Below are 21,530 nucleotides of genomic sequence, written 5' to 3'. Positions count from 1 at the left end.
CAAATGGAGGTCCCTGATTAAATGAAAGAGTTTGAGAAGCAGCCACTGCGTTGTGCTACAGAAACTGGACAATGGAGGGCAGTGAAGGGTTGAAAAGCGCAAGTAGAAGAAGACCCGCCTCCTCCGCCTAAACTGCCTGCAAGCGTTGCCATGTCGACTTATTATAAGCGACACTGGGTTTGTTTTTCTGTAAAGTTGCTTGTAAATATTGGTAGTTGGCTGAGGGTTGCATTTTTTGGGGTCTTGTTTCTAAAGTGTAGTTACTTATTTGGGCTTGCTTCTATTTTTTTTTAAATTATCATTATTGAAACCAGTAGTTCTCAAATATTTTCATGTCATGTGGCCTTCTTTTGGGCTTGTTTTCTTAGACATGGTTGCTTATTTCTCTCACTAAAACTGGCAACGGTAATGCCTGTGTTGCCAAACGGCTGTCTGTCTTGATGTGATGGTAAGACAACTAGTTACTAACGTAGAGTAAATCTAGTGTATGTTTACAGAAATGCATAAACTTAACCAACTTCAGTTCTGTTTTGCATGTTAAGACACGTTATTATTATAGCCTGCCACGGAATAATTTTCCTGTCCGTTTCTTTGTTTGTGACTAAAAACTATGCTAACGTTCTGACTTCTGCCCAATCTGTGTCCCGTCGTACGACTGTGTCGCGCGCCGAAAACAGACGATCTACAAGCTCACAGCGCGTCGATTGGCTGTTTTCGGCGCGCGACTCCCGCCATACGACGAAGTCTATAAATCAGCTGATCTGTGGCTGTTTGGTGGTACGTTAACGGTACCGTTAACATTAGCCCTAATACGTCACTGTCATATCATGACAGTCTTGGATGAACTTCAACCTGGTGTTTGCACTTTCTCCCTTTTAGCCCGTACATCTACATAAACGTTCCAATTTCAAATATAAAGTACTTACCTCATGGCCACGGATGTTACAATTATGTACGAGCCCTCAGAAGTATCCGTATCTTCCGTATTGTTAAATAAAAAGAATCTTACTCCGATTGGTGGCCATTTTCTCATAGAGTTATAATGTATTAGAGTGCAATACACCTTCCAACCGATAGGGTTGCGTAGTTGAAAGAATATGGAGAGATTCGAAGAAAATGGCCACCGATCGGATTAAAATGCTTTTTATTGAACAATACGGAAGATAAGGGTACTTCTGAGGAATCGTACAGAATTGTAACATCCGTGGCCATGGGATAAACAGTTAACTTTTGAAATATGAACGTTTAAGTAGATCTACGGGCCAAAAAGGGAGAAAGTGCAAACACCAGGTTGAAGTTAATACATGACGGTTGTGACAGACGACCGGCGTGTGATCCATGGCTACGTTAACATCTGACTGCTACAACAAGTCAGTTAACGTTATGGCTTGTGTGTTTGCAAGAACAGTGCGCATCGACACGTTTGTACTAGATTACTAGATAAAATAACTGACTTTACAGTAACATATTATTATTACTGTAGGCTACTTTCCACAAGCTGAAAAGAAAAATAGAAATCAACCGGTAAAACAATCTGCAGCGGCACCTAATGACATACAGTAGTTTGATCTACTTCCTAAATAGATGATTTATTATCCAACTGTGATACTGATACACCCTCTGCAGACGTGGCCAGGCAGCATTGAGCTGGGTGGTGGGGACTGGGGAGTGCCACATCAGCTACACTTTTATCATGGGTCCTAGGTATTGTGTTACAATCTGCTGCACTCAAAACAAAATCTTGTGTGTGTGTGGTGTGTAGATGGATTGCTTGGGCGATCGTCCAATGAAGGTGTTGGTGACAGGAGGGTCTGGTCTGGTGGGGAGAGCCATTCAACATGTGGTCAAAGAAGAGGCGAAGGAGGGCGAAGAATGGGTCTTCCTCTCCTCTAAGGATGCAAACCTCATGTGAGAACCTGCTTGTTTCAACTACCACTGTTACTTTTATATTTCAGACCCAATACAGCATTTCAGACCTAACAGTCAGGGAACTGGCTGGCTGGGTAAATGCTCTACGTGTTTTTTTATTATTTAGGAACATGGAGGAGACACGGGCAGTGTTCAAGAAGCATCGGCCCACACATGTCATCCACCTCGCTGCTATGGTGGGAGGACTGTTCAAAAACATGAGGGTCAACCTGGACTTCTGGGTAAGTAAACTGGAACAGCATGAGGAAAGAATTGGGTCTTAATATTGTAGCGACCCTGCAGGAATAATGACAGACTTGTGGTGGTGAGGGGGGGGGTTCATGGGGGGAGGAGGTGCCTAGTAGGTAGGTCAGGCTGAGAGTGGGTGAAAACAATGGGCAAAGGTCTGTTTGTGGAAAGAAGCCCGCGGAGGAAAACAAGGAAGCAGCAGAGACACTATTGACACTATTGTTACACAGTGTGTGAAGAGACTCGGCCTAGACAGACAGCGCAGCCTCTTTGTTGTTTTTCGTCACCCTCCAAACCCAGTTCTAGACTGTATTAAAAGGGCAATAAAACCCAGTTCTCCGGTTAAAACGTTAGTCAATGTTTCCTCCCTTTATTTCCCAAGTTAGTGTGTCAGCTGTAAGGGACCGCAAACGCTACAATATAAATATAGGCTCGTCTGTCCAGGACCATGGAATGGTATTCAACTGCTCTCTTGACTTTGTGTAAGGGGGTTGTCCTGAAGTATTCCATTAATGATGTGTCTATTCCTTCAGAGAAACAACATCTACATCAATGACAATGTCCTGCAGGCAGCACATGAAGTCGGTGCGGGGAAAGTTGTATCCTGCCTCTCCACCTGCATTTTCCCTGATAAGACAACCTACCCAATCGATGAGACCATGGTAAGAGTCTTTTGTGCACCTGTTGTGATAATGTACCTATTGTCTTCAGTGTTGGGGAGTTACAAATAGTGTAATCTGAGTTCGCCAGCTCTCGCATACAAACGGGAGGGGCGAGGAACTTCTGGGCCAAAACCCCTGTATTTGTGGGCGGGATGTAGCTTACGCTCAGAATCTGAGCGGACACGCCTCTTACCGGTATGAGAGCTGTGCAACTCGTCTAAACAGTCCGAAGAGAGGCAAATAGCACTACACAACAATGGCGGCCGCAATTTCTCAAGGAGAAATTGCTTCCCGTCGCTCCTATTTACATGCAACACCCACTGCATGTGGATCCCGCCCCCTTTTCTTCATTGGCTATTGATTTGAATCAGAACGCAGTGGCCGCGCCCCTGCTGTCCAGGCTCTGAGCCGAAGTCTCCCAGACTACAAATAGTGTAACTAACGTTCTAGTTTAACTACAATTTCCAGTAGTGTGGAATGTTCAGAGTGAGTAGCTTCCCCAACACTTATTGTCTGCCACGACTGCCAGTATGTCTGTTTCTGTTTTGTAAGAGTAAAGGTGTTTGACCTCCACCTCTCTTTTTGCACCAGATCCATAATGGCCCACCTCATGAGTCCAACTTTGGCTATGCTTATGCAAAGAGAATGATTGACGTTCATAATAGGTACGGCAAGTCCACTCAGATGTGGGTTATATATTAAAACATATTCAACTTTTATGTACTTACTGTATATTTATTTACTGCATGTTCAAGCATATGAGTGGATGTTTTGCAGGGCATATGTCCAGCAGAACGGACGCTGCTACACAGCTGTGATTCCCACTAACGTGTTTGGTCCCCATGACAATTTCAATATTGAGGATGGCCATGTACTGCCAGGCCTCATACACAAGGTCTACATTGCTCAGAGTAAGTCGTGTCAAGATTCAATATAGTAGTAAACTCATTTCATTACAGACTTGAGCATGGATTTGTTTAACCCATTGATTAAGACCTGAGGCCGATTCTACAAATGTCTTCAAAATCATAGCAGTTTTCTGAAAAACTTATGTACTGTATCAGTGGTTCTCAAACCTTTTCATGTCAAGGACCCCAAAATGATATGCATTTGGCCGCGGACCGCCTTTTCAAACTATTTTGTTCCAGGGTCCCCCAGAAGCAATGATTTCAGTTACAAATGTTCACTTTAAAAAAAATATATATATATTCAAAGATTTGCACAAATGTTCAAGTTTTTTCAAAAATAGCAGATCTACAAGCTATGAGCTTGTATATCTGCTATTTTTTAATAGCCAAAGCACAGTATAAAATAATGGTTAAAGTGGTTAAAATCTAAAATGACACAGATGCTTTCCCAGTTTTAATGGGTTAAATCATTCTCTATTCCACGTGTGTCTGTTTGTCAGAGGAGGGCAAGCCCCTGGCGGTTTGGGGTTCAGGCACTCCCAGAAGGCAGTTCATCTACTCCCTGGACCTCGCCCGCCTTTTCCTGTGGGTTCTGAGGGAGTATGAGGAAGTGGATCCTATCATTCTTTCTGGTAAACTACCATACACAACAGACACATTGGAAATAAAAAAACATTACATTGTCAGCAGGTCTGTGTGAAAAAGTGTGATAATTAAGAAATGTATTCCTTTCCTGTTGGTTTCAGTTGGTGAGGAAGATGAGGTGTCTATCAAAGAAGCGGCAGAGTCGGTCGTCCAAGCGCTGGGCTTCAAAGGTGAAGTGGTGGTATCCTTTTGAAGCTCAAATTAAAACTTTTAGCACACACACGTGAACAAAGCATGTGTGTGCCACTGTATAAAATAACAACACCTGTGCATTGCTGTGCAGTTTAAGTCAATGGGGATAATATTTTGGATTGTCAATTTTTTATTTACGGAGCAACTATTGAATATCTAACCAATATTTGTAGTTGCAATTGTAAATAATTGTAAATTCATATAATTAATTAAATACAGGGTGTAATTGGGATAATAGCTTGCACCCAGATGTCACAGGGCCTTTACACTGCTGGTGGAGTGAGGCAGATCAGACCTTGAAATAACAGTACAAACGGGTTTAAATATCCCAGCTCTTGGTGAGACGAAATGCATGTGTTGGCACATGACTGGTACACAGAAGGGGACACACAAGTAGGTCAGTCTTTCTTGCTGAACTTGCAGTTTAGAGATTCATTGCCTTCTTTTGTAAGGAAATGTGAAATACTGTAGGCCTACTCGGATACAGCTGTTTGCAGTTTACGTCCCAAATTCTTTGTGTCCATTTCCTTGACCTGTGACTTCCAGTATGATACCAGTAAAGCAGACGGGCAGTTCAAGAAGACGGCCAGCAATGCCAAGCTGATGCGCTACCTCCCAAACTTCACCTTCACGCCATTCAACAAAGGTACTGCTGGCCCATTAAATAGATATACTGTAATGTAATACTGCATGACAATCACATATTTGCTCCATCTACTACGGTTTATTGCCACTGATTGTTCCTCTGTCTTACTTACAGCTTTGAAGGACACATGTGATTGGTTTGTAGCCAACTATGACACAGCTCGCAAATGAAGAGTGCACCGCAAGTCATCAGGGACTCATACGGTCCACACTCCACAGATGATTATTCGGTTGTCCGCTGGAGGGCAAAGACATAATGGTGTTGGTATAGGTAGTCAAAGGTGAAGGGACCAATGTGAAGCTTCAGGCAGAATGTTGTTTACTGTAAATGAAGTCTGGTCATTGTCATCCTGATTGTGTTGTCACTCATTTGTAGAAACCAGGGCAAGAATTTCACGGCGGCCACGACGGCCATGGCCCTCGTTGCCCCTCTCTTTGGCCATGTGCCCCTTGAAAAATGCCCTATGGCCGCAGTAGTTCCCCCTGCCTGCACACGCTGATTTCACCATTTCCCATCTGTGCTATCTTCCTGTCAATATGGTAGACACCAGATGTTGTCTGGTTGAGATTCAACATCAAGTGGCCTTTTGTGCCGTCAAAAAATTTACAACAGCAAAGGCCAAGTGGCCTTGCCCCTAACATGACGAAATTCCAGGCCTGGTAGAAACACTTAAGTGTGCAAACAGCGTGAGCTGGACAGCTCAAGATTGACTGTCAGCAGCAATATTCAATCTGTTCACTTAATTTTTTGAATGGTAAACGATTTACCCTTCTTGAAGGATGCTCATTTGGAAATGTTGCTGTAATTTACATGGGTTAGGTAGATAAAGTATGCCTAGGTTCACTTTGTCTTCACTGCTTTGTCATGGAGCATGTTGTAATTTAAAGTGTTCTGCTTTTATGTAACTTGTAAGTATTTTATATGGAAATAAATTTCTATCAAAATCAGTTGTTGGTTAAAGAACTTATAGTTCAGGTAGAACATAATGGAGACAAGGCACTGAACAGACTGGCTTTTATGCTGTACCTAAAACTAGATATTTATAAACAAAGAATTCCACACAAACCTCAAAACAAAGTATACACCATACTAGAACATGCTATATAGATGGCGTCAGAGGCGCTGATGAGACTAAGCCTTGTTAATGCTGTACATGTAGGTACCATAATGCCTTTTCACTGTTAAAATTAAACCGGTCAGGAAGTAGTCAGATAAGTAAAAATGTGTGCCACTATAATGAATGGTTTATTTTCGGTCTTTGTGTGGACTTACAAAAAGAAAACAATCACAAATGTACACGTTCAAAGTCAGCTCACACACAAAATCCAAACTCAATGACCGAAAAAAGGAATAGGCTGAAGCACAATGCTTATTCTTTGCCGATCCTTTACAATACTTAAAAACAAGATATTTTAATATTAAAACATCTTAAAATATGCTGCAAGATAGAGAAAAAAAAATTTCTGTGTTTTAAAAATACATAACCCTCTTAAATTAGACTTTCCTTCTCCTGGTTCAAAAAGACATTGAATACAAACTGGTAGGCTTTTACTCTTAGCACAAAATTATTTCCATGGTTTTTATGTGCAGGACTTTATGAAAAATGGATTTGTCGATTCAAGGTAGGCTAACTAGGTTTATTATTCTAATAGCTAATTTTCAGAAGGAAGCATGGCAAGGCTGGAATTTATAGTAGATTGGAGATACAAAAAAAAATAAACTGTCTGGCACAGCTTCTGGTCATCTATATGCGTTAATGCAAACATTGATTGTGGGAAAGTGTTCTTGGTTGAAACTAGCTCATAACAGACGTGCTGATGGAAAGATGAGCAGACTGTGCTACTATAGATGCTTCTTTTGAACAACTTCTCCATAACGTAAAAAATGGTAGTTCACATAATATATTCAAGAAGATCTGGGGTCCCCATTTGGATGTGTGAGACCTATCCCAGACGGCTGTGATTTTTCCCCAGAATGTTTTAATGCTCAATTTATACTCCGTCGTACAACAAAGTTCGTTCTGGTCCATAGCGTAATGGACCAGAGCTACGACAAAGTATAAAATCAGGCTCAGTTTGGTCTCATAATAAATGCATACAAGTCTGAACTAGGCTGATTGATGACAATCAGACATGTTCCATCCTTGCCCTCTATGCATCGTCGGGGTAGTTTGTGCTGGAGGAATAATGGTGCTGCATCCACAGTCAAGAGGAATGCGCTCGATTGTATTCATTCTTTTGAATGTCAAGCATGTTCAAATACTGAAACCAATAAAACTTTTAATAAAACAAACTGTACAGTCCAATACATTAACAATTCAACACAACAAAATAAAAACTATTCATAATACATGTACTCAAACATTACTTCATAAGAAAAAGGGTTACAGGGGTTTTAGCTTTAGGAATCAGACTAACCTTTAGCAAGGAAACCATAACAAACATAAAAACCGTCATTAGACAGTTAAGGATTGACATAAGAGGTGTAACCTCCTTCATGTAAGTTGCAGAAGTCCTGTCCTTGCACAGCCCTCTTCTTACAAGCCTTTCCAGCCTTCGTAATGCCGTTGCACAGCTGACGGCCTGACATAGAGCTAGGAACAATTATAAAAGATGACATATTAGTACATGGAACAAAAGCAAACTACACTATGAGCAATGAATTATGACGTTTATTATGATGTTCTGAAAACCCAGCCTAAGTGGGTGATCACATTAAGATCAAGGTGCCAACTTTTCAAAAAACCCTTGGAAAAACAATGCATCGGGCAAAACAGCGTGGTGCACCTGTGGAGTAGACCTGCATGCATAACTAGAAAAGAGCACTCCCACAGCTCTCCACCAGGCAAGGTAAATGGAGTTTGTGCAACAATTTGCGATTGTGGTTCTTCTGGTTGTGTGCACACTGGTTGTGTGCTTGCAAAGTTTTCATGACATAATATTTTACACGTTTCTAGTGTCTCGGTGTGATCGTCCCTTAGGGCAGAGTTGCAATACAGAGGTCTGAGCAGAGGATGAATTGTACAACAAAAGAACTAACCCATTGCTGGCTAAAGACTGGTTGGGGCTTGGGCTTCGGAATTCAACATCTGCATCAAAAACACTTCCCAGATTCCTGAAGTACACATCTTCCATGAGAGCCTTAGAGGGGGAAAAAAGTAAATTAGTGACAAAACAGATGTGCATAAACTATAAATACATACATACATATATATATATATACACACACACACACACACACACACACACACAGTACATGCATACATACACTCACCGCTGACTGGCTGAGTCGGCCTTTGAACTTTGGCGTGGATCGATTGGGTGTGCCCATTATTGACACAAACCTGGCTTCCGGTATCGGGTGGCCATTGGAAAAAGACAGTGTTGCTTTGAGAATGTCACCTATACATAAGAAAAATAAGAGGCAAAACCATTGAAAATTATGTAGTTTAGTAAGTCCCCCCCAAATCAAAAACCTATTCAGTGTCCTGCTTTATGATGCACACCATTGAGACAGCTGTCTTGATCCAGCAGATCATCAGGCGCCAGGGATCCATCCAGTTCATCTCTGAAGAGATAAGATAAAGAAATGGAGTAAGATGCAGACTATCATCTGATAGAAAACCAACAGGCAGTGGCTTTGTCCTACTTGCTCCAACACTACCGAGTTATCTGCAGCCTCACCTCTCTGGTGTAGAGGATTGACATGGCTGGTAGGATGGCACATCATGCTTCTCTGCTTCCACAGGATGGTAGGATGGCACATCATGCTTCTCTGCTTCCACATTTTTGCATGGGGGCAGGCAGGCTGGCTTCATCTTGAGCCGATTGTACGCCCAAAGCAGCTGATTCACAAACCAATGACCTGTGCAAGCATGTCATACACTTATAATTAAAATAAACAAAAACAAAAAAAGGGGCCTCATCATATAATCATACCCATTTCCAATAGATGTCCATACCCAGAGAAAGAGTAAGTAGCAACAGGCTGAGGCTTTTGAGATCCAGTGCTGGCTGCTGGTTGACCTCAGCCACTGCATTAAGGGGCACAGTGAGCAGCAGCATAGCCCGGGTGAAGAGGGGACAGCCAAGGAATGACAGCAGAACTGCACACAGTAAGAAATAACATGTGTGCACAATACATGTCCACATGGCAGCTAGGCTCAGACCTGAAATCACAGAGGCAAAAGAGAAAAGTGTCATCTCACGCTGCAAATACCATGGCCATAATTGCAGGTTAAGTTCATTTCCAGGCAGGTGGCCATGCAGTGCTTGTGAGACATGTCAGGCAGGATACTGGTTATGATATCAAATACGTATCCCAGGCCCATTAGTCCATACTCCAGATAAGTTGTATCGTCTCACACTTTCCTAATTTTGAAATAAAGAGGCGATTCTCACCTGCCCAGCCGAGGTAGCCCTGGATCATGTGAAGCCGCTCTTCTAGACGATATTGCATGTTGTCAAGGTGGTGGAACAGGGCTCCTAGTGTGCCATTCATACGCTCCAGCTTGGCCATTAGGTCAGAGTAGTAGGCGGCCGTCCGGTTCTGGTACTTCAGAAAACCTACCATACTGCTGTCTGCAGCAAACAGACGCCATGATTATTAAAGAGAAATGGACTGGATTAAAGATAAATTCATCCAGACTAGAATTTTGAAATCGTGAAATGTTTGTATTTCAGAGGCACTTGCCGATTTTATGGTTGACGTCCTGTGCTCGTTCTCGGACCTCAGCAAGTTCTTCAATAATGGCCTTGTGACTGTCATGTACCTCAGACCCTTGATCCTTCAGCTGCTCACTCACATTCTCTAGAGGACGCCATGAGACCGCATGAGATATACATGGCTTGCACAAATACATTACTTTTACTAGTGTAAATAAGAACTTTTTTTTCTTCATAAAATGAGATTTCCATGGCAGTTTAAAATGGTCACCTGCTAAAGCCACGGGAATGTAAAAAATCACACCCTGTGTGAAGTGGGCGGTGTCTTGCTAGCTAATCACAATACTGAATGGAGTCAACCAATCATGTACAAAAAAGAAATACATTTATTGAAACACTCTTTATGATAACTTAAAAAAAACTAATTTATGGTTTTTTTTAAAGTTATGGTTTCTAATATAGGGCTATGCACATGTGTCATGTGACACTGGCCAATCACAGTCCTGAATAGACTGTGATTGGCCAATCACGGTGCAGGGTTAGGCAGGGTACATTTTTGTACATTTTTGGCCAATCACAGCGCAGGATTTGTTGTACAAATATCCAAACCTCACTTATAGGGGCGGTTTCACCGCCCAAAAACAAATAATCTGTAAAGCCAAATCTGTGGTCAAATTAATATAAATTGAGTATTTTGAAAATCCATCAAAGATACATTACACATTCTCTCACCCATCCTCTGTGTGATGCCCTGAATGAGCTGCGCAACCAGTTCCTGCCCAGAGGCGATGAGGGCCTTTTCTTGGCTGAGATGCTCCAGGTTGGCACTCACGGAACTCTCAAGCTGCTCCTGACCTTTCCACAGCTCTCCCTGTTGGGCCTGCAAAGCACTGTGGCCCAGCAATAGTTTGTCCAAGGAGGCAGAAGTCAGCTCTCTCAGCTCCAGCTGTCCTTCCTGTTATAAGGCATCGTGGACATGAGGCCAAACCTACCACTACCATCACAGCTTGCCGTCCAAACAAATGTGAAAAAGTCAATACGGCAACTCTACCTTTAAGTCTTTCATTGCATCCAGTTGGCTGGTAGCTGTGGAGATGAGCGCGTTGACCGTCAGCTCTGCCCTACGGCGGAATTGCTGCTGGCGAGTGGCATAGCACACGGAGCGTGCCCGGTTGCTCACTATGTGGTATGCGTTCCATGTGTCTGCATCCATGTCTATTGTGCACTGCTTTAAAGTCTGAAACGTCAAAGGATTGTTTAATTAAAGATCACCGTTTCAATTAAAAGGCACAGAAATGCTACATGGCTTCACAAACAAAATTTGTTCGTGGATTTTGAGAGATTCAATCTACCAAAATGATCAATGCAAGAAACCTAGTATACCATTTCCTCAGTACAAGGGTAGGTGTTGCGACCCTCCACCTCTGCCTGGCAGTTGAAAAGGACCACTCCTAGTTTGGCAAGCTGCTCTTCTGACAGGCTTCCACAGGTTGACTTCAACTGACCAACCACCTGGGACACAACAGAACTTCTTTTAAACCAGTGATTCCCAACCTTTTTTTGGATCAGGGCCCACTTGAAAATGTCAAAAGCGTTCGAGGCCCACCCATCTGACCACTTGGGCCGCGTGTATTTTCAGAGTAGGTTTATTTTAATAATGATCAATTAATCGATTGTGTTCTGGCTTTGATCAATGGAACTAATGTAGTTTACTTTTTATCGGTATCACAATGAAATCTCATTTTCTCAACTGACGAAGGTCCTGGGAGGACCGAAAACGTTTTGCTTTTTAATTCACTGAGCACCGAGCACACTATGGGCATCAAGTCTCGTCTAAGGAGTTTTTCCTATACTTTCATGCAGTGAGCAAGTCTCCTTGTCAGCCTATCTCAAGGTTTTAAAGAAAGTATTCTAAGCCATTTTTACATTATTTTGGGAGCGCCCCAGCCCGGGATCGAACTGGGAACCTTGAGGTTTCCAGTTCACTCTACCCGGCCACTCTACCCCTGAGCCACTGCCGCTACAGTTGTTATGAACTCTGCCATCCGCTTGGATCCACTTAGAAAGATTTGTATAGTTATAGTGCTCAGTGTGAATAATCCTTTAATTCATATACAAACAATAGGTGATGGTGACAGTGACATCACGAATTGGGAATTATGTAAAAATGTTGATATAGTTTGCTATTCTCTCTGCAGTATCCACAAGTTTCCTAGGGCATGGAGGGCATCATTATGTAAAAATTTTGATATAGTTTGCTATTCTCTCTGCAGTATCCACAAGTTTCCTAGGGCATGGAGGGCATCACTTCCTGTCGATTTGATCCCTGATACCTGATCAAATCGACAGGAAGTGATGCCCTAGAAAACGTGTGGATATATTTCCTGTCAAACAAATGAAAAATGACCTGGTAATGACAGCCATCCAAAGGGCTGAGGTCCATCTGTCTTCCTTCAGTCAAAAACTTCTCATCTGCAACAGCCATCTCAAAAGGAGAGACATCTCCGGTTTGTGTTCTGGGAGCTTGCTGTGGTGGTGGTGGAGTGGCAGCTGTAGGAGACTCCGTTTGCTTCAGCCACTCAAATAGTCCACTGGCTGCAGGACACTGCAACAACACGACCAGCAGAAAGAGATGATCCATCGCGAGCTGTGAAAGAAAACAATGTGAATGTGCAATTAGGCCTACTGATGCAAACTTTACTTTAAGACAAACTCGTGTAAATGAAACCAAAGTGCAACATTAGGTAGTCGACTGTCTCTGTTTAAAATACGAGTAAAAGATGCAGACGCGATGTGAGAACGGGTCAGATGCTTCAAGTTCATGTCTAGGCATGCCTGCAGCTGCCCTCTCAAGCGTCAGTTACCATGGTCGGCCACTAGGGGGATGCATTATTATGCATGACATTGTGTAACAGTCAGGGAGACCATTCAGGGTAACCTCGCGTCACCAAGGCTTTCCACACGGAGGTTATGTTGTTAAATTTCATATAGGCTACATAAAACAATTTATTCCAAAACCCCTTTCATTGTAAAATGCATGACACAAAACAAGAAAGTTGCAATAACTGTCCTTTTGTGTTCACTCTTTAATGTTTTCCTTTAGTAAATCCCCCTGGCTCTGATGTTGTTGGATTGATGTATTAATAACTTCTTTGTTTGTGTTGTATTGTATGTCATGATTATTATAAAGATTCTTTTGGGGGAAAAAATTAAATAAAATATGTCTCTCCACACCCCTAATTACCCAGGTGTAAGCAGATCACTGATTATGTCTCGTCTTGATCTTCGCTGGCTTCTCCCTGTACCCAAACTTTTCTCCAGCAGCCAGCTGGGCTTGCTGGGATTCTGGGAGAGATCCTCGATCTTTTAGCCTCACCTCCACAATGTAGCCTACGTGTCTGATCTGATGCAGGGCTCTTGTAGACGTCTGGGTGGTAATGATGAAGATGATCTTAGTCAACCTGCTGACTCCTTTTACCAGCCTGTACTGGTGTACCAGTGTAGCATGTAATGTATGTAGGCCTACAGTAGTGATGTTACATATATTTTTGTAAATTAGATTGATTAAAAATACAAAAGCAAAAGAAAATTCTAATGTAATATTTTGGCCAAAGTTGTTTTAATTACATCTAATCTTTTTGTCATCTTTAGAACCACATCTGCTCCCTTTCTTTACATTTTGTGCTGTAATTTAGTGTCGTTAGAGTCAATAACATAGGCCAACATTATTGCATATAATTACCTCGGGTTACTGAGGTTTGACCCTAAAATCCGGCCTATAGCAGTTTCTTGGCCACACTGATGGGAGGGGGGGCTGTAAAGAACGGAACAGGACCAACTAAAATGAACACCAGTGTTCTAAACTAAAAGTTCTAAAACAACAATCAGTTGCCTACCTTGCTCAGACAAGGTGTGCACACAAAATAGCAGAAAGGATGAAACAATCTATGACGCAACGGGTTTTTATAGGGGAAGAGGTAATCAGTGAACTGCTTACACCTGAGTAATTGGGGGCGTGACGTAAAGGGGTGTCCCTGTTGGTTACACATGCATGAATGATGCATCGTGTCTGCTACCCTATGTGTTTATTTTCTGATTCTGACCTATTTTGTGAATACAAAAGCCATAACCAAACCTGACAAAAAAAGACAGTATTAGGATGTAAATTCTCATTGAAGTTACATCACTAACACTTCCATACGAAATACTTTTAACTACACTTATTAAAATAAAAAAAATACCCATATATCATCCATAAATTCAGTCCGATATGGTTCAGTGTTGAGTCTCCACCCCTCCTAGTTCCTCTAGTAATGTGACACATGCATGGGTTGGGTACAGTCAGTCAGCCAATGGAATGACTGACATTGTGGAGGTGGGCGCGGTGTGTGCTCGATTCATATTACAACTTAAAATCGATAGGTGGGGTTGCAGTTTCGGCCACTGAAGTGAGTGCGGGCGCTGAAAGCCCCGCCCGCCTGGTGTTGAAGTGACGACGAAAATATACACCAAAAACACGGCCGGTTTGTGGACGATGCGCTGTCACCGAGACAGCCACACACCCACTGGAAGCCCGACACCGGCACTCTGCTCTCATTCAGATCTCTGCTAAACAACTTCCGACAGATTGTCAGTGGATCATCAGACATGAGTGTCATTGACGAGGTAAACAAACCATTTTAAACTTTTAAATAGCCGTATCAACCCAATGCGTTGTCTACTACGTTGCTGTGTTGACTTTACTGCACTCGTCCCGGGGTTACTTTATGGTCGTCCGTTCACAAAGCAGCACGTGCATTGTATTTCTATAATCTGTCCATGGATTATATTATGTTGTAGCTGCTGGATGCAGCAGCAGAGCTTGGTGTTTAGAGAGTCACCATTCTTTACTTAAACCACACTATTTGCACGACCAGTTGGCTGGTTAAAGCTGGCGATAAAGCAGATTTGGCGTCTCAGACATGCTCATGGCAAACAGGCTATAGTAGCCATTTAAACATCTAGTTAGTAACGTGTAGTTTTTATAGCCAGCTAGGCTAACCAGGCTATTCTGCCACAACAATGGACGAGACTGGTATTAAGAAGCAGAACTGGGACGTGGGGGAGACCGAGCTGTTGCTGGAGATTCTCAAGGAGCTCGACATGAAGAAATGCCTCGACGGGAGGAAAGTTAGGAACGACACGCTCTTCAAGGTGGCACACAGGAGGATGACAGCGGCTGGCTTTCACAGATCAGTGGATCAATTAAAAATTCGCTGGAAAGTTCTCAAAAGTGCATATTACAAGTACAAGCGACAGCCTCAGTCCCAAAAAGGCCACTCGAACATCATGCATGGCTGGTGGCGTTACGAGAAAACAATGTTCGCCATCATGGAATCCAGGCGGCCTCTAGTCGGCGCTGTGGTCCACAATGATGGGAATGATGAAGTAACGGAAGACTCGGAGGGAGAAGAATCCATCCTGCACTGGTCTCAACCCTGTCCCATGCCTTGTCCAGAGAATTCCAGTCTGAATCTGGACTTGATTGTAGGGTGGACCAAAATTTCCCCCCCCTACATTCATTCATTCATTCGTCACGATTTGTTTAATCTGTTGCCTCCAACACTTTTACATGCAGACAGTGACACAATATGCATGTACTCAAGAAGACACCTCTACCAATATTTAAGCAAGATGCCATAAGATTAGGGGTGCAACAGTTAAAGGACCACTTCATCCATTTTCAACCTATCTTCATATAATTAGTCCTCACTAATGCTCAGTATAAAATGGCACCATCGGCAGGGAGGTTTGGTAGTTTCAAACAAGATTTCAGAATTGTATTTTATGAATGCAAGAATAATCTGACTTCTATTTCAGAATGCTAACTTTTCTCTCAACTCTAACACTGTTCGTCTTGCAGATCAAGACAGACCCAGAGATGGAAACCCAGCTGAGGATTGGTTTCATTGGTGCTGGGAACATGGCCTATGGAATAGCCAAGGGCATCTTGTCTGGTGAGTCAGGCAGTGTGTGTGTGTGTGTGTGTGTGTGTGTGTGTGTGTGTGTGTGTGTGTCTGTGTGTCTGTTGCACATGTGTGCATTCACCCTGTTAGTGAGTGATTACTTTACTATGTTTCTGTTATAGGAGATGTGCTTCCCACGAATGTGAAAGTGAGTGCCCCATCCCCTAGGAATTTTGACCGCTTTCAGGTAAATATTTCCTGTACATTTTTTAACCCATTAAGGCCTGAGGCTCCGATTCTACAAATGTCTTCTAAATCCTAACAGTTTTCTGAAAAACTTATGTTACTATAATCAGTGGTGCTCAAACCTTTTCATGTCAAGGACCTCCAAAGTTATATGTATTTGGCCGCCGACCCCCCCATCTGAAAATATTTAGTTCCAGGCACCCCCTAGAAGCAAAGATTTGAGTTAAAAATGTTTGCTTTAAAAAAAATGCATATATTCAAAGATTTGCACTTAAAAAATATATAAATCAAAAATAGTAGATCTACCAGCTCATAGCGGCACTCGGTGCCGCTCTATGAGCTTGTATATCTGCTATTTTTGAATAGCCAAAGTATAAAGGTTTAAGTGGTTACTCATTTCATTTACCATATTCTTTTACCTTTGTCAAGGGCAATACAATCTGTTTGACTTTCCCTGCCCTCATTGACCGCAAACATGCACATCCCAGATTACTGGGAATAATCAGATTATGGCAATACATTTTTTCAAGAATTTACATTAATGAGACCATTCTAATAACTTTGTTTAGGTTGGTCATTTTTACCTTCTATACACACACACACACACACACACACACACACACACACACACACACACACACACACACACACACACTCTTTTCCCACATGCTTCAATAATCTTAAATCTTCATGTGTTAATTGAGTTAAGATTAAATCCAATTAAGATAATCTGGGTAAGGTGCTTAAATTGTTTTGTCACATTGCCTTAATCTGGGTATGATCAAATTAATATTGTGCATGTTGAGTGTGACCAAAGCCCATATTAGGCCATAATGTTTCTGCTATTCACTCATTAGGATGTAGGGATTGCTGTCACCCACTCGAACACAGAATTGGTTGAGAGTTCAGATCTGGTCTTCTTGGCAGTCAAACCTCATCTGGTCCCAGGTGTTCTAAGCGAGATCTCACTGCACGTCACTCGGAAACACATTATCGTGTCTGTGGCAGCTGGTGTAACTTTGGCGACATTAGAGGAGGTGAGTGACTGATGACTAGTAATGGAGTGCAAACCACAGCCCTCTAGCTGACTAAGAAAGCTAAGAAACTAACCTTCCCCTCTTTCTATTCATTTCAAGTTCTTGCCACAGAATTCGGTGATCCTCAGGCTGATGCCCAACCTGCCTTGTTTGGTTCAGGAAGGGGCTCTCTTATTTTCAAGGGGATCCCATGCGAAACCAGAGGATGGAGCTCTGCTTCGCTCATTGTTGCAACACTGTGGGTTGGTTGAAGAAGGGCCTGAGGCCTGGATTGACGTACACACTGGGCTAAGTGGCAGTGGTGTTGCCTTTGTGAGTGTTCTGAGGGGTGTAAAGACCTCTACACATTTGAAATGGTCGGCGAGTGAACAGATCGTTAAGCATTTCACATTGCACGAGTTTCTCTCTTGAAATCGGGCTAAATATATCGTTGTGATTCTCGCAAGATTGATTGGTCGGCGACAGGGGTTCACTGATTACAAGATATTTCACCACGATGTGATCCCGAACCCAATACATACATTTGTTTTTATTCCAAACGTCTCACGAAAACGTGAAAGGCTCCCGTGATATATGCGCGAGACCGAGACAGGACGCTAATGATTGACATTAAATAATTCTCAATTTCTCTGTATTTCTCTCTCTCTCCCTCTCTGAAACAAACGTTTCAAAAGTCAACCAGAGTCCAATTCAGATCAGAAGCAGTGTTGCCGTGTCCGCTTATTATAAGCGAGTTGCTTGTAAAAAATATTGGTGGTTGCGTTTCTTTTTAGCTTATTTCCAAAGTGTAGTTGCTTATTTGGCTTTATTTCTTAATGTTGCTTTTTTTCTTTGAAAATAGTTGCGACGCGTTGTGAGCTTGTAGATCGGCTATTTTATTTGTATATAGGTTTAAAGTGCTCATGCAGCCTATAGTCGCTTTTGTTGGGCTTGTTTTCATAGACCTGGTTGCTTATTTCTCGCGCAAAACCTGGCAATACTGTTCAGAGATACGTGCGTCACACACACACACACACAACACACAGCTCTCTCTCTGTCCGCAAGCCCTATTCCTCTCTAATAATAAACAGCCCCATCGTCGTGCAGGCTCGCTCACTCTATCAATCTGTTTATCATGTTTAATTAATACAGGACTGGACTGTCTGTACGGTAATATTGCGGTTCTATGCGGGAGAAGCCACGGTGCGTCTCTGTTGTATTAGACTCAACAGTGAATCATGCTGATAATAAAATAGTTTTCACACCAGCCACCTCGCTGGCTGGTACTGAGCTCTGATTGGCTGTAGCACGGCTCTCATCGGGTCCGACAAACCCAAATATCCAACATGCTAGAAAAGTAAAAATTATCAGGAACCGCTCGCCGAGGGCAATTTATCGGGGTGTTTCTTCTCGGAGTACCTTACACACTGCGCGATCAACACCTCGCCGAGGAACGCCCAATCTGGACTGAGATCGGTGGTTTTGTCGGCGATCACCAAAACATATCCCGAGAGCCAAATCGGGTCAAATATCGTACAGTGTGTAGAGGTCTTAAGTGGTTTACATGCATCTGATTACCATGGAAATTAGTAGAATCTCCATTTATTCAATTGTGATTTCTCTGTGTTTGATTCGCTATGCAGGTATATCTGTTTGCTGAAGCCCTGGCAGAAGGTGCTGTTAAAATGGGCATGCCAAGTGCGCTTGCTCACAGCATTGCCTCACAAACTATTCTGGTCAGTTTTACAATTTGTCTGCACTTACTTTGACATCAGTGTTTTTCTGTGCCACAAATAAATGATTGTTTATGATTGCAGGAATATGGACACATTGGTCAGCCTCAGAACTATTGTATACCCTAAAGATGCTGTGTTAAAATATGCCAATATTTTAATTCTTTGTTGCAGGGTGCTGGCCGTTTATTAAGGGACTCAGGGAAACACCCAGCTCAGCTTCGTTCAGAGGTGTGTACACCAGGAGGGACTACCATCTACGGGCTTCATACCCTGGAGCAAGGTGGTGTGAGGGCAGCAACTATGAGTGCCGTGGAGTGTGCCACAGAAAGAGCCAGGGAGCTTGGTCGCAAGTCGGCAAGGAAGTAATGGACACTCCATTGTGGTTACACTTATTTCAATGCGACATTTCAACACAAATGTATCCGCTTAACACTTCAAATCAGCATGCCTATTGGGATTTGTGATTGGCTGTTGTTCCAGCACAATACATTTGGAAAGATGTCACTTGATGCAAGAGAGAGCCGCCTTCCTGCCACCATTATTATTTTATAATGGTGGCAGGCCCTGTATACATGACTTGAATTTGATCCATTGACTTTTCTGATGATACCACTCTCATACACTGTGTTCTCTCGAGTCTGTTGAACAGCATCTGATGATCTCATGTAGTCTCACCATGGCTGGAAACGTTATTGTACCGATCCATTCATCGCGATAGATGTTGGATACTCAAAATGACACTATTCATTATACAAATACACCTAAAGCTAAATGTTACTTTTGTACAGGTTTGGGTTAGTTACCTGGCCATGGTGTAATTCCAAATATTGGTGAGGTATCTTCAGTAGTTGCTCAGTTTTAGAATTTGATATTCTAAAGTTGTCTCCTCATTGACAATTGCATGGTGAAACACAAAACCCAGATTTTGTTACAACATATTGGCAGAACCTGCTTTGTTTGCATTTTTGTGCTAAAAGAGTGACTTTGAGACCTTTTTCACACAATGTAATGGCACAATGTAAGTCAATGAGGAGATGATATTGGAATAGCAATTTCTAATCAATGTGGGAGCTGAAGAAACTATTGGAGATACCTCAACTATTTGGAGTTAAATCATGGCAAAGTAACTTCATAGCCCAAACCTCTACCAAAGTGTAATTTTGCTTTTAAACTATTTAAACCTGCAAATAATCATTTGTTGTCAGTATTAAACTACATAACAATGTTTACAACGTTTGAAACCTTTGGATTCCCCTGGGCGTGGGTCTATGACATCACTGTCCCTGAAGTACACAGCTACCATGAGAGCCTAAGGATAAAAAAGTCAGTTAACAAGGAAACCATAGCAAACCTTACTTAATTTTCTTTTCGAGACCTTTATTTTGACCAGGAAGTCTCATTGAGATCAGAAATGTTTTACAAGAGGGACCTGGCCAACATCAAAATGATTCAGACGTTCCATGCATGTGTTCAGATTTGGTATTAAATTAAAATGTTTACTCTAAAGTTTTACCTGGAGGCCAAACTGTATGTGATGGGCTATATTGCCATAATGCAGGAGAGTGGCGGACCTGGGAAGATGACATTAGGCTTGCATTTAATAAATTGTCTGGATTGTGCCCACATACAGAAGCTGTCCAAACTTCAGTGAGATCCCATCTGGTCATTGAGCATACATACTCGGCATTGTATACCCAGCTTAATGTATGGGCTTTAGGGGCTGCAAACGGCCAACAAAGTAACAACGCAGCGCCGAAATAGTGATAGTTTCCCCCCCACTCGCCTTCAACAACCACATCAGTCTTAAACATGATTAAAGTTTGATCAGAGCCTAATTGAAAACTTGACTTAAAGACAGAAGTTTCGCACAATGCTGGTCATATCTTTACTTTTGTGATGTTCAATATTTTTGTTTTTGTTGAACTGAATTCATACTGTATAAGAAGTAAACTGTTATGCCAACAGCGAAGTATGTCTTCACTGCACACAATTATAGAAATTAAGTACAGAAATTAACAATTTGAATATCTTTTTTTATTGTTAAATGTGTGATAGTTCAGAATACTTGGATTACATCTAAATATTAAATGTATGGAGTTGTAATGAATAAAGTTGTAACATGCTAATGTAAATGTATTTGAATATACATTGCAGTGATTAACAAATATTAGATAACATTAAAATTGTCCCTGGAGAATGGTTGTGTCAAAGATGTTAGCGGTTTAATGTTTTCTTGCCATTTGTAATTTTTCTCTAGTTTTGGCTCACTCAGCATCTATGGAATATTTGTGGTTTACATTAAACTCAATGTGTATATATATTTCATATAAATGTGTGTACAGACTTCATTAATTTATTGATCTATTTGTAATGGAATTCATGCCAATTCCGAGGTGTCTACAGGGGAGTTGTATTGGAGCCAATAAATTCCTGAAACCAATCAGCATTAGCTGGTGGGTTGATTTCACCTTTTAAAGTGAATAGGAAAATTATACAAAAATAAATGCTATATAAATTACTGTGTATCATGATTCATTTAGCCTATATAGCGCTTTTCTAGTTACTCAAAGCCGCTTTGAGTAACTAGAACAGTGATGCTACCTTTTTTAATAAGGACCCCCAAAGATTTTTTTGTTTTTTGTTCATTTGGTCCAGATTAGAATTCCTTTACTATCAAAATAGCCATTCTTGTAGTTCTCCTGTTGTGTTTGTT

At 41.9% G+C, this 21,530-nt stretch overlaps 3 protein-coding genes across 5 annotated transcripts; 2 read left to right on the top strand and 1 right to left on the bottom strand.

Annotated features, from left to right (window-relative positions):
• The first annotated feature begins 424 nt into the window (after positions 1-424).
• LOC308087357 (GDP-L-fucose synthase-like) lies at positions 425-6,155 on the top strand. The gene is made up of 10 exons (XM_080431142.1): positions 425-448; positions 1,763-1,908; positions 2,036-2,150; positions 2,691-2,819; positions 3,411-3,484; positions 3,597-3,730; positions 4,228-4,359; positions 4,474-4,553; positions 5,111-5,210; positions 5,325-6,155. The coding sequence occupies exons 1-10, from the start codon at positions 446-448 to the stop codon at positions 5,378-5,380; spliced, it is 969 nt and encodes a 322-aa protein (XP_080287268.1). The 5' UTR covers positions 425-445; the 3' UTR covers positions 5,381-6,155.
• Positions 6,156-7,133: 978 nt separating this feature from the next.
• Positions 7,134-12,619, bottom strand: bmb (brambleberry). Its single transcript, XM_080430193.1, has 12 exons — positions 12,282-12,619; positions 11,258-11,386; positions 10,926-11,111; positions 10,607-10,829; positions 9,899-10,019; positions 9,611-9,786; positions 9,172-9,378; positions 8,894-9,074; positions 8,716-8,777; positions 8,484-8,611; positions 8,250-8,350; positions 7,134-7,803 (listed from the first exon to the last, which is right to left on the bottom strand). Exons 1-12 carry the CDS (start codon positions 12,513-12,515, stop codon positions 7,674-7,676), a joined length of 1,878 nt encoding a protein of 625 aa, XP_080286319.1. The 5' UTR covers positions 12,516-12,619; the 3' UTR covers positions 7,134-7,673.
• Positions 12,620-14,480: 1,861 nt separating this feature from the next.
• On the top strand, positions 14,481-21,142 carry LOC308087781 (pyrroline-5-carboxylate reductase 3-like). Of its 3 annotated transcripts, none has more exons than XM_080431940.1 (7): positions 14,481-14,539; positions 15,777-15,870; positions 16,002-16,066; positions 16,923-17,102; positions 17,202-17,414; positions 18,725-18,817; positions 18,989-21,142. In XM_080431940.1, the coding sequence occupies exons 1-7, from the start codon at positions 14,522-14,524 to the stop codon at positions 19,181-19,183; spliced, it is 858 nt and encodes a 285-aa protein (XP_080288066.1). In that variant the 5' UTR covers positions 14,481-14,521; the 3' UTR covers positions 19,184-21,142. The 3 variants fall into 3 exon arrangements, with proteins under 3 accessions (XP_080288066.1, XP_080288064.1, XP_080288065.1); XM_080431938.1 differs by lacking the exon at positions 14,481-14,539 and adding an exon at positions 14,582-15,400; XM_080431939.1 differs by lacking the exons at positions 14,481-14,539; positions 18,989-21,142 and adding an exon at positions 14,582-15,400 and having other exon boundaries at positions 17,202-17,420; positions 18,621-18,808.
• The last annotated feature ends 388 nt before the right edge of the window (positions 21,143-21,530 follow it).

This window comes from Gymnoscopelus braueri (genome assembly GCF_963280865.1).
Source record: "Gymnoscopelus braueri genome assembly, chromosome: 6".
Classification (NCBI taxonomy): Eukaryota; Metazoa; Chordata; class Actinopteri; order Myctophiformes; family Myctophidae; genus Gymnoscopelus; species Gymnoscopelus braueri.
Note: the sequence above shows the minus strand (reverse complement) of the source record. Positions and strands in the feature narration are given on the sequence as shown.

What these genes read in the sequence shown, in the direction of transcription:
- LOC308087781 (XM_080431938.1), top strand. Translation starts at nt 14,936, where the DNA reads ATGGACGAGACTGGTATTAAGAAGCAGAACTGGGACGTGGGGGAGACC. An exon ending in GTCTGAATCTGGACTTGATT is followed by an intron (nt 15,401 to 15,776) that starts GTAGGGTGGACC and finishes TTCGTCTTGCAG; the next exon opens with ATCAAGACAGACCCAGAGAT. An exon ending in TTGCCTCACAAACTATTCTG is followed by an intron (nt 18,818 to 18,988) that starts GTCAGTTTTACA and finishes TCTTTGTTGCAG; the next exon opens with GGTGCTGGCCGTTTATTAAG.
- bmb (XM_080430193.1), bottom strand. Translation starts at nt 12,515, where the DNA reads ATGGATCATCTCTTTCTGCTGGTCGTGTTGTTGCAGTGTCCTGCAGCC. An exon ending in ATGCAATGAAAGACTTAAAG is followed by an intron (nt 10,830 to 10,925) that starts GTAGAGTTGCCG and finishes GCCTTATAACAG; the next exon opens with GAAGGACAGCTGGAGCTGAG. An exon ending in GTCAACCATAAAATCGGCAA is followed by an intron (nt 9,787 to 9,898) that starts GTGCCTCTGAAA and finishes TGCTGCAGACAG; the next exon opens with CAGTATGGTAGGTTTTCTGA.
- LOC308087357 (XM_080431142.1), top strand. An exon ending in TCTAAGGATGCAAACCTCAT is followed by an intron (nt 1,909 to 2,035) that starts GTGAGAACCTGC and finishes TTTATTATTTAG; the next exon opens with GAACATGGAGGAGACACGGG. An exon ending in CTTCACGCCATTCAACAAAG is followed by an intron (nt 5,211 to 5,324) that starts GTACTGCTGGCC and finishes TCTTACTTACAG; the next exon opens with CTTTGAAGGACACATGTGAT.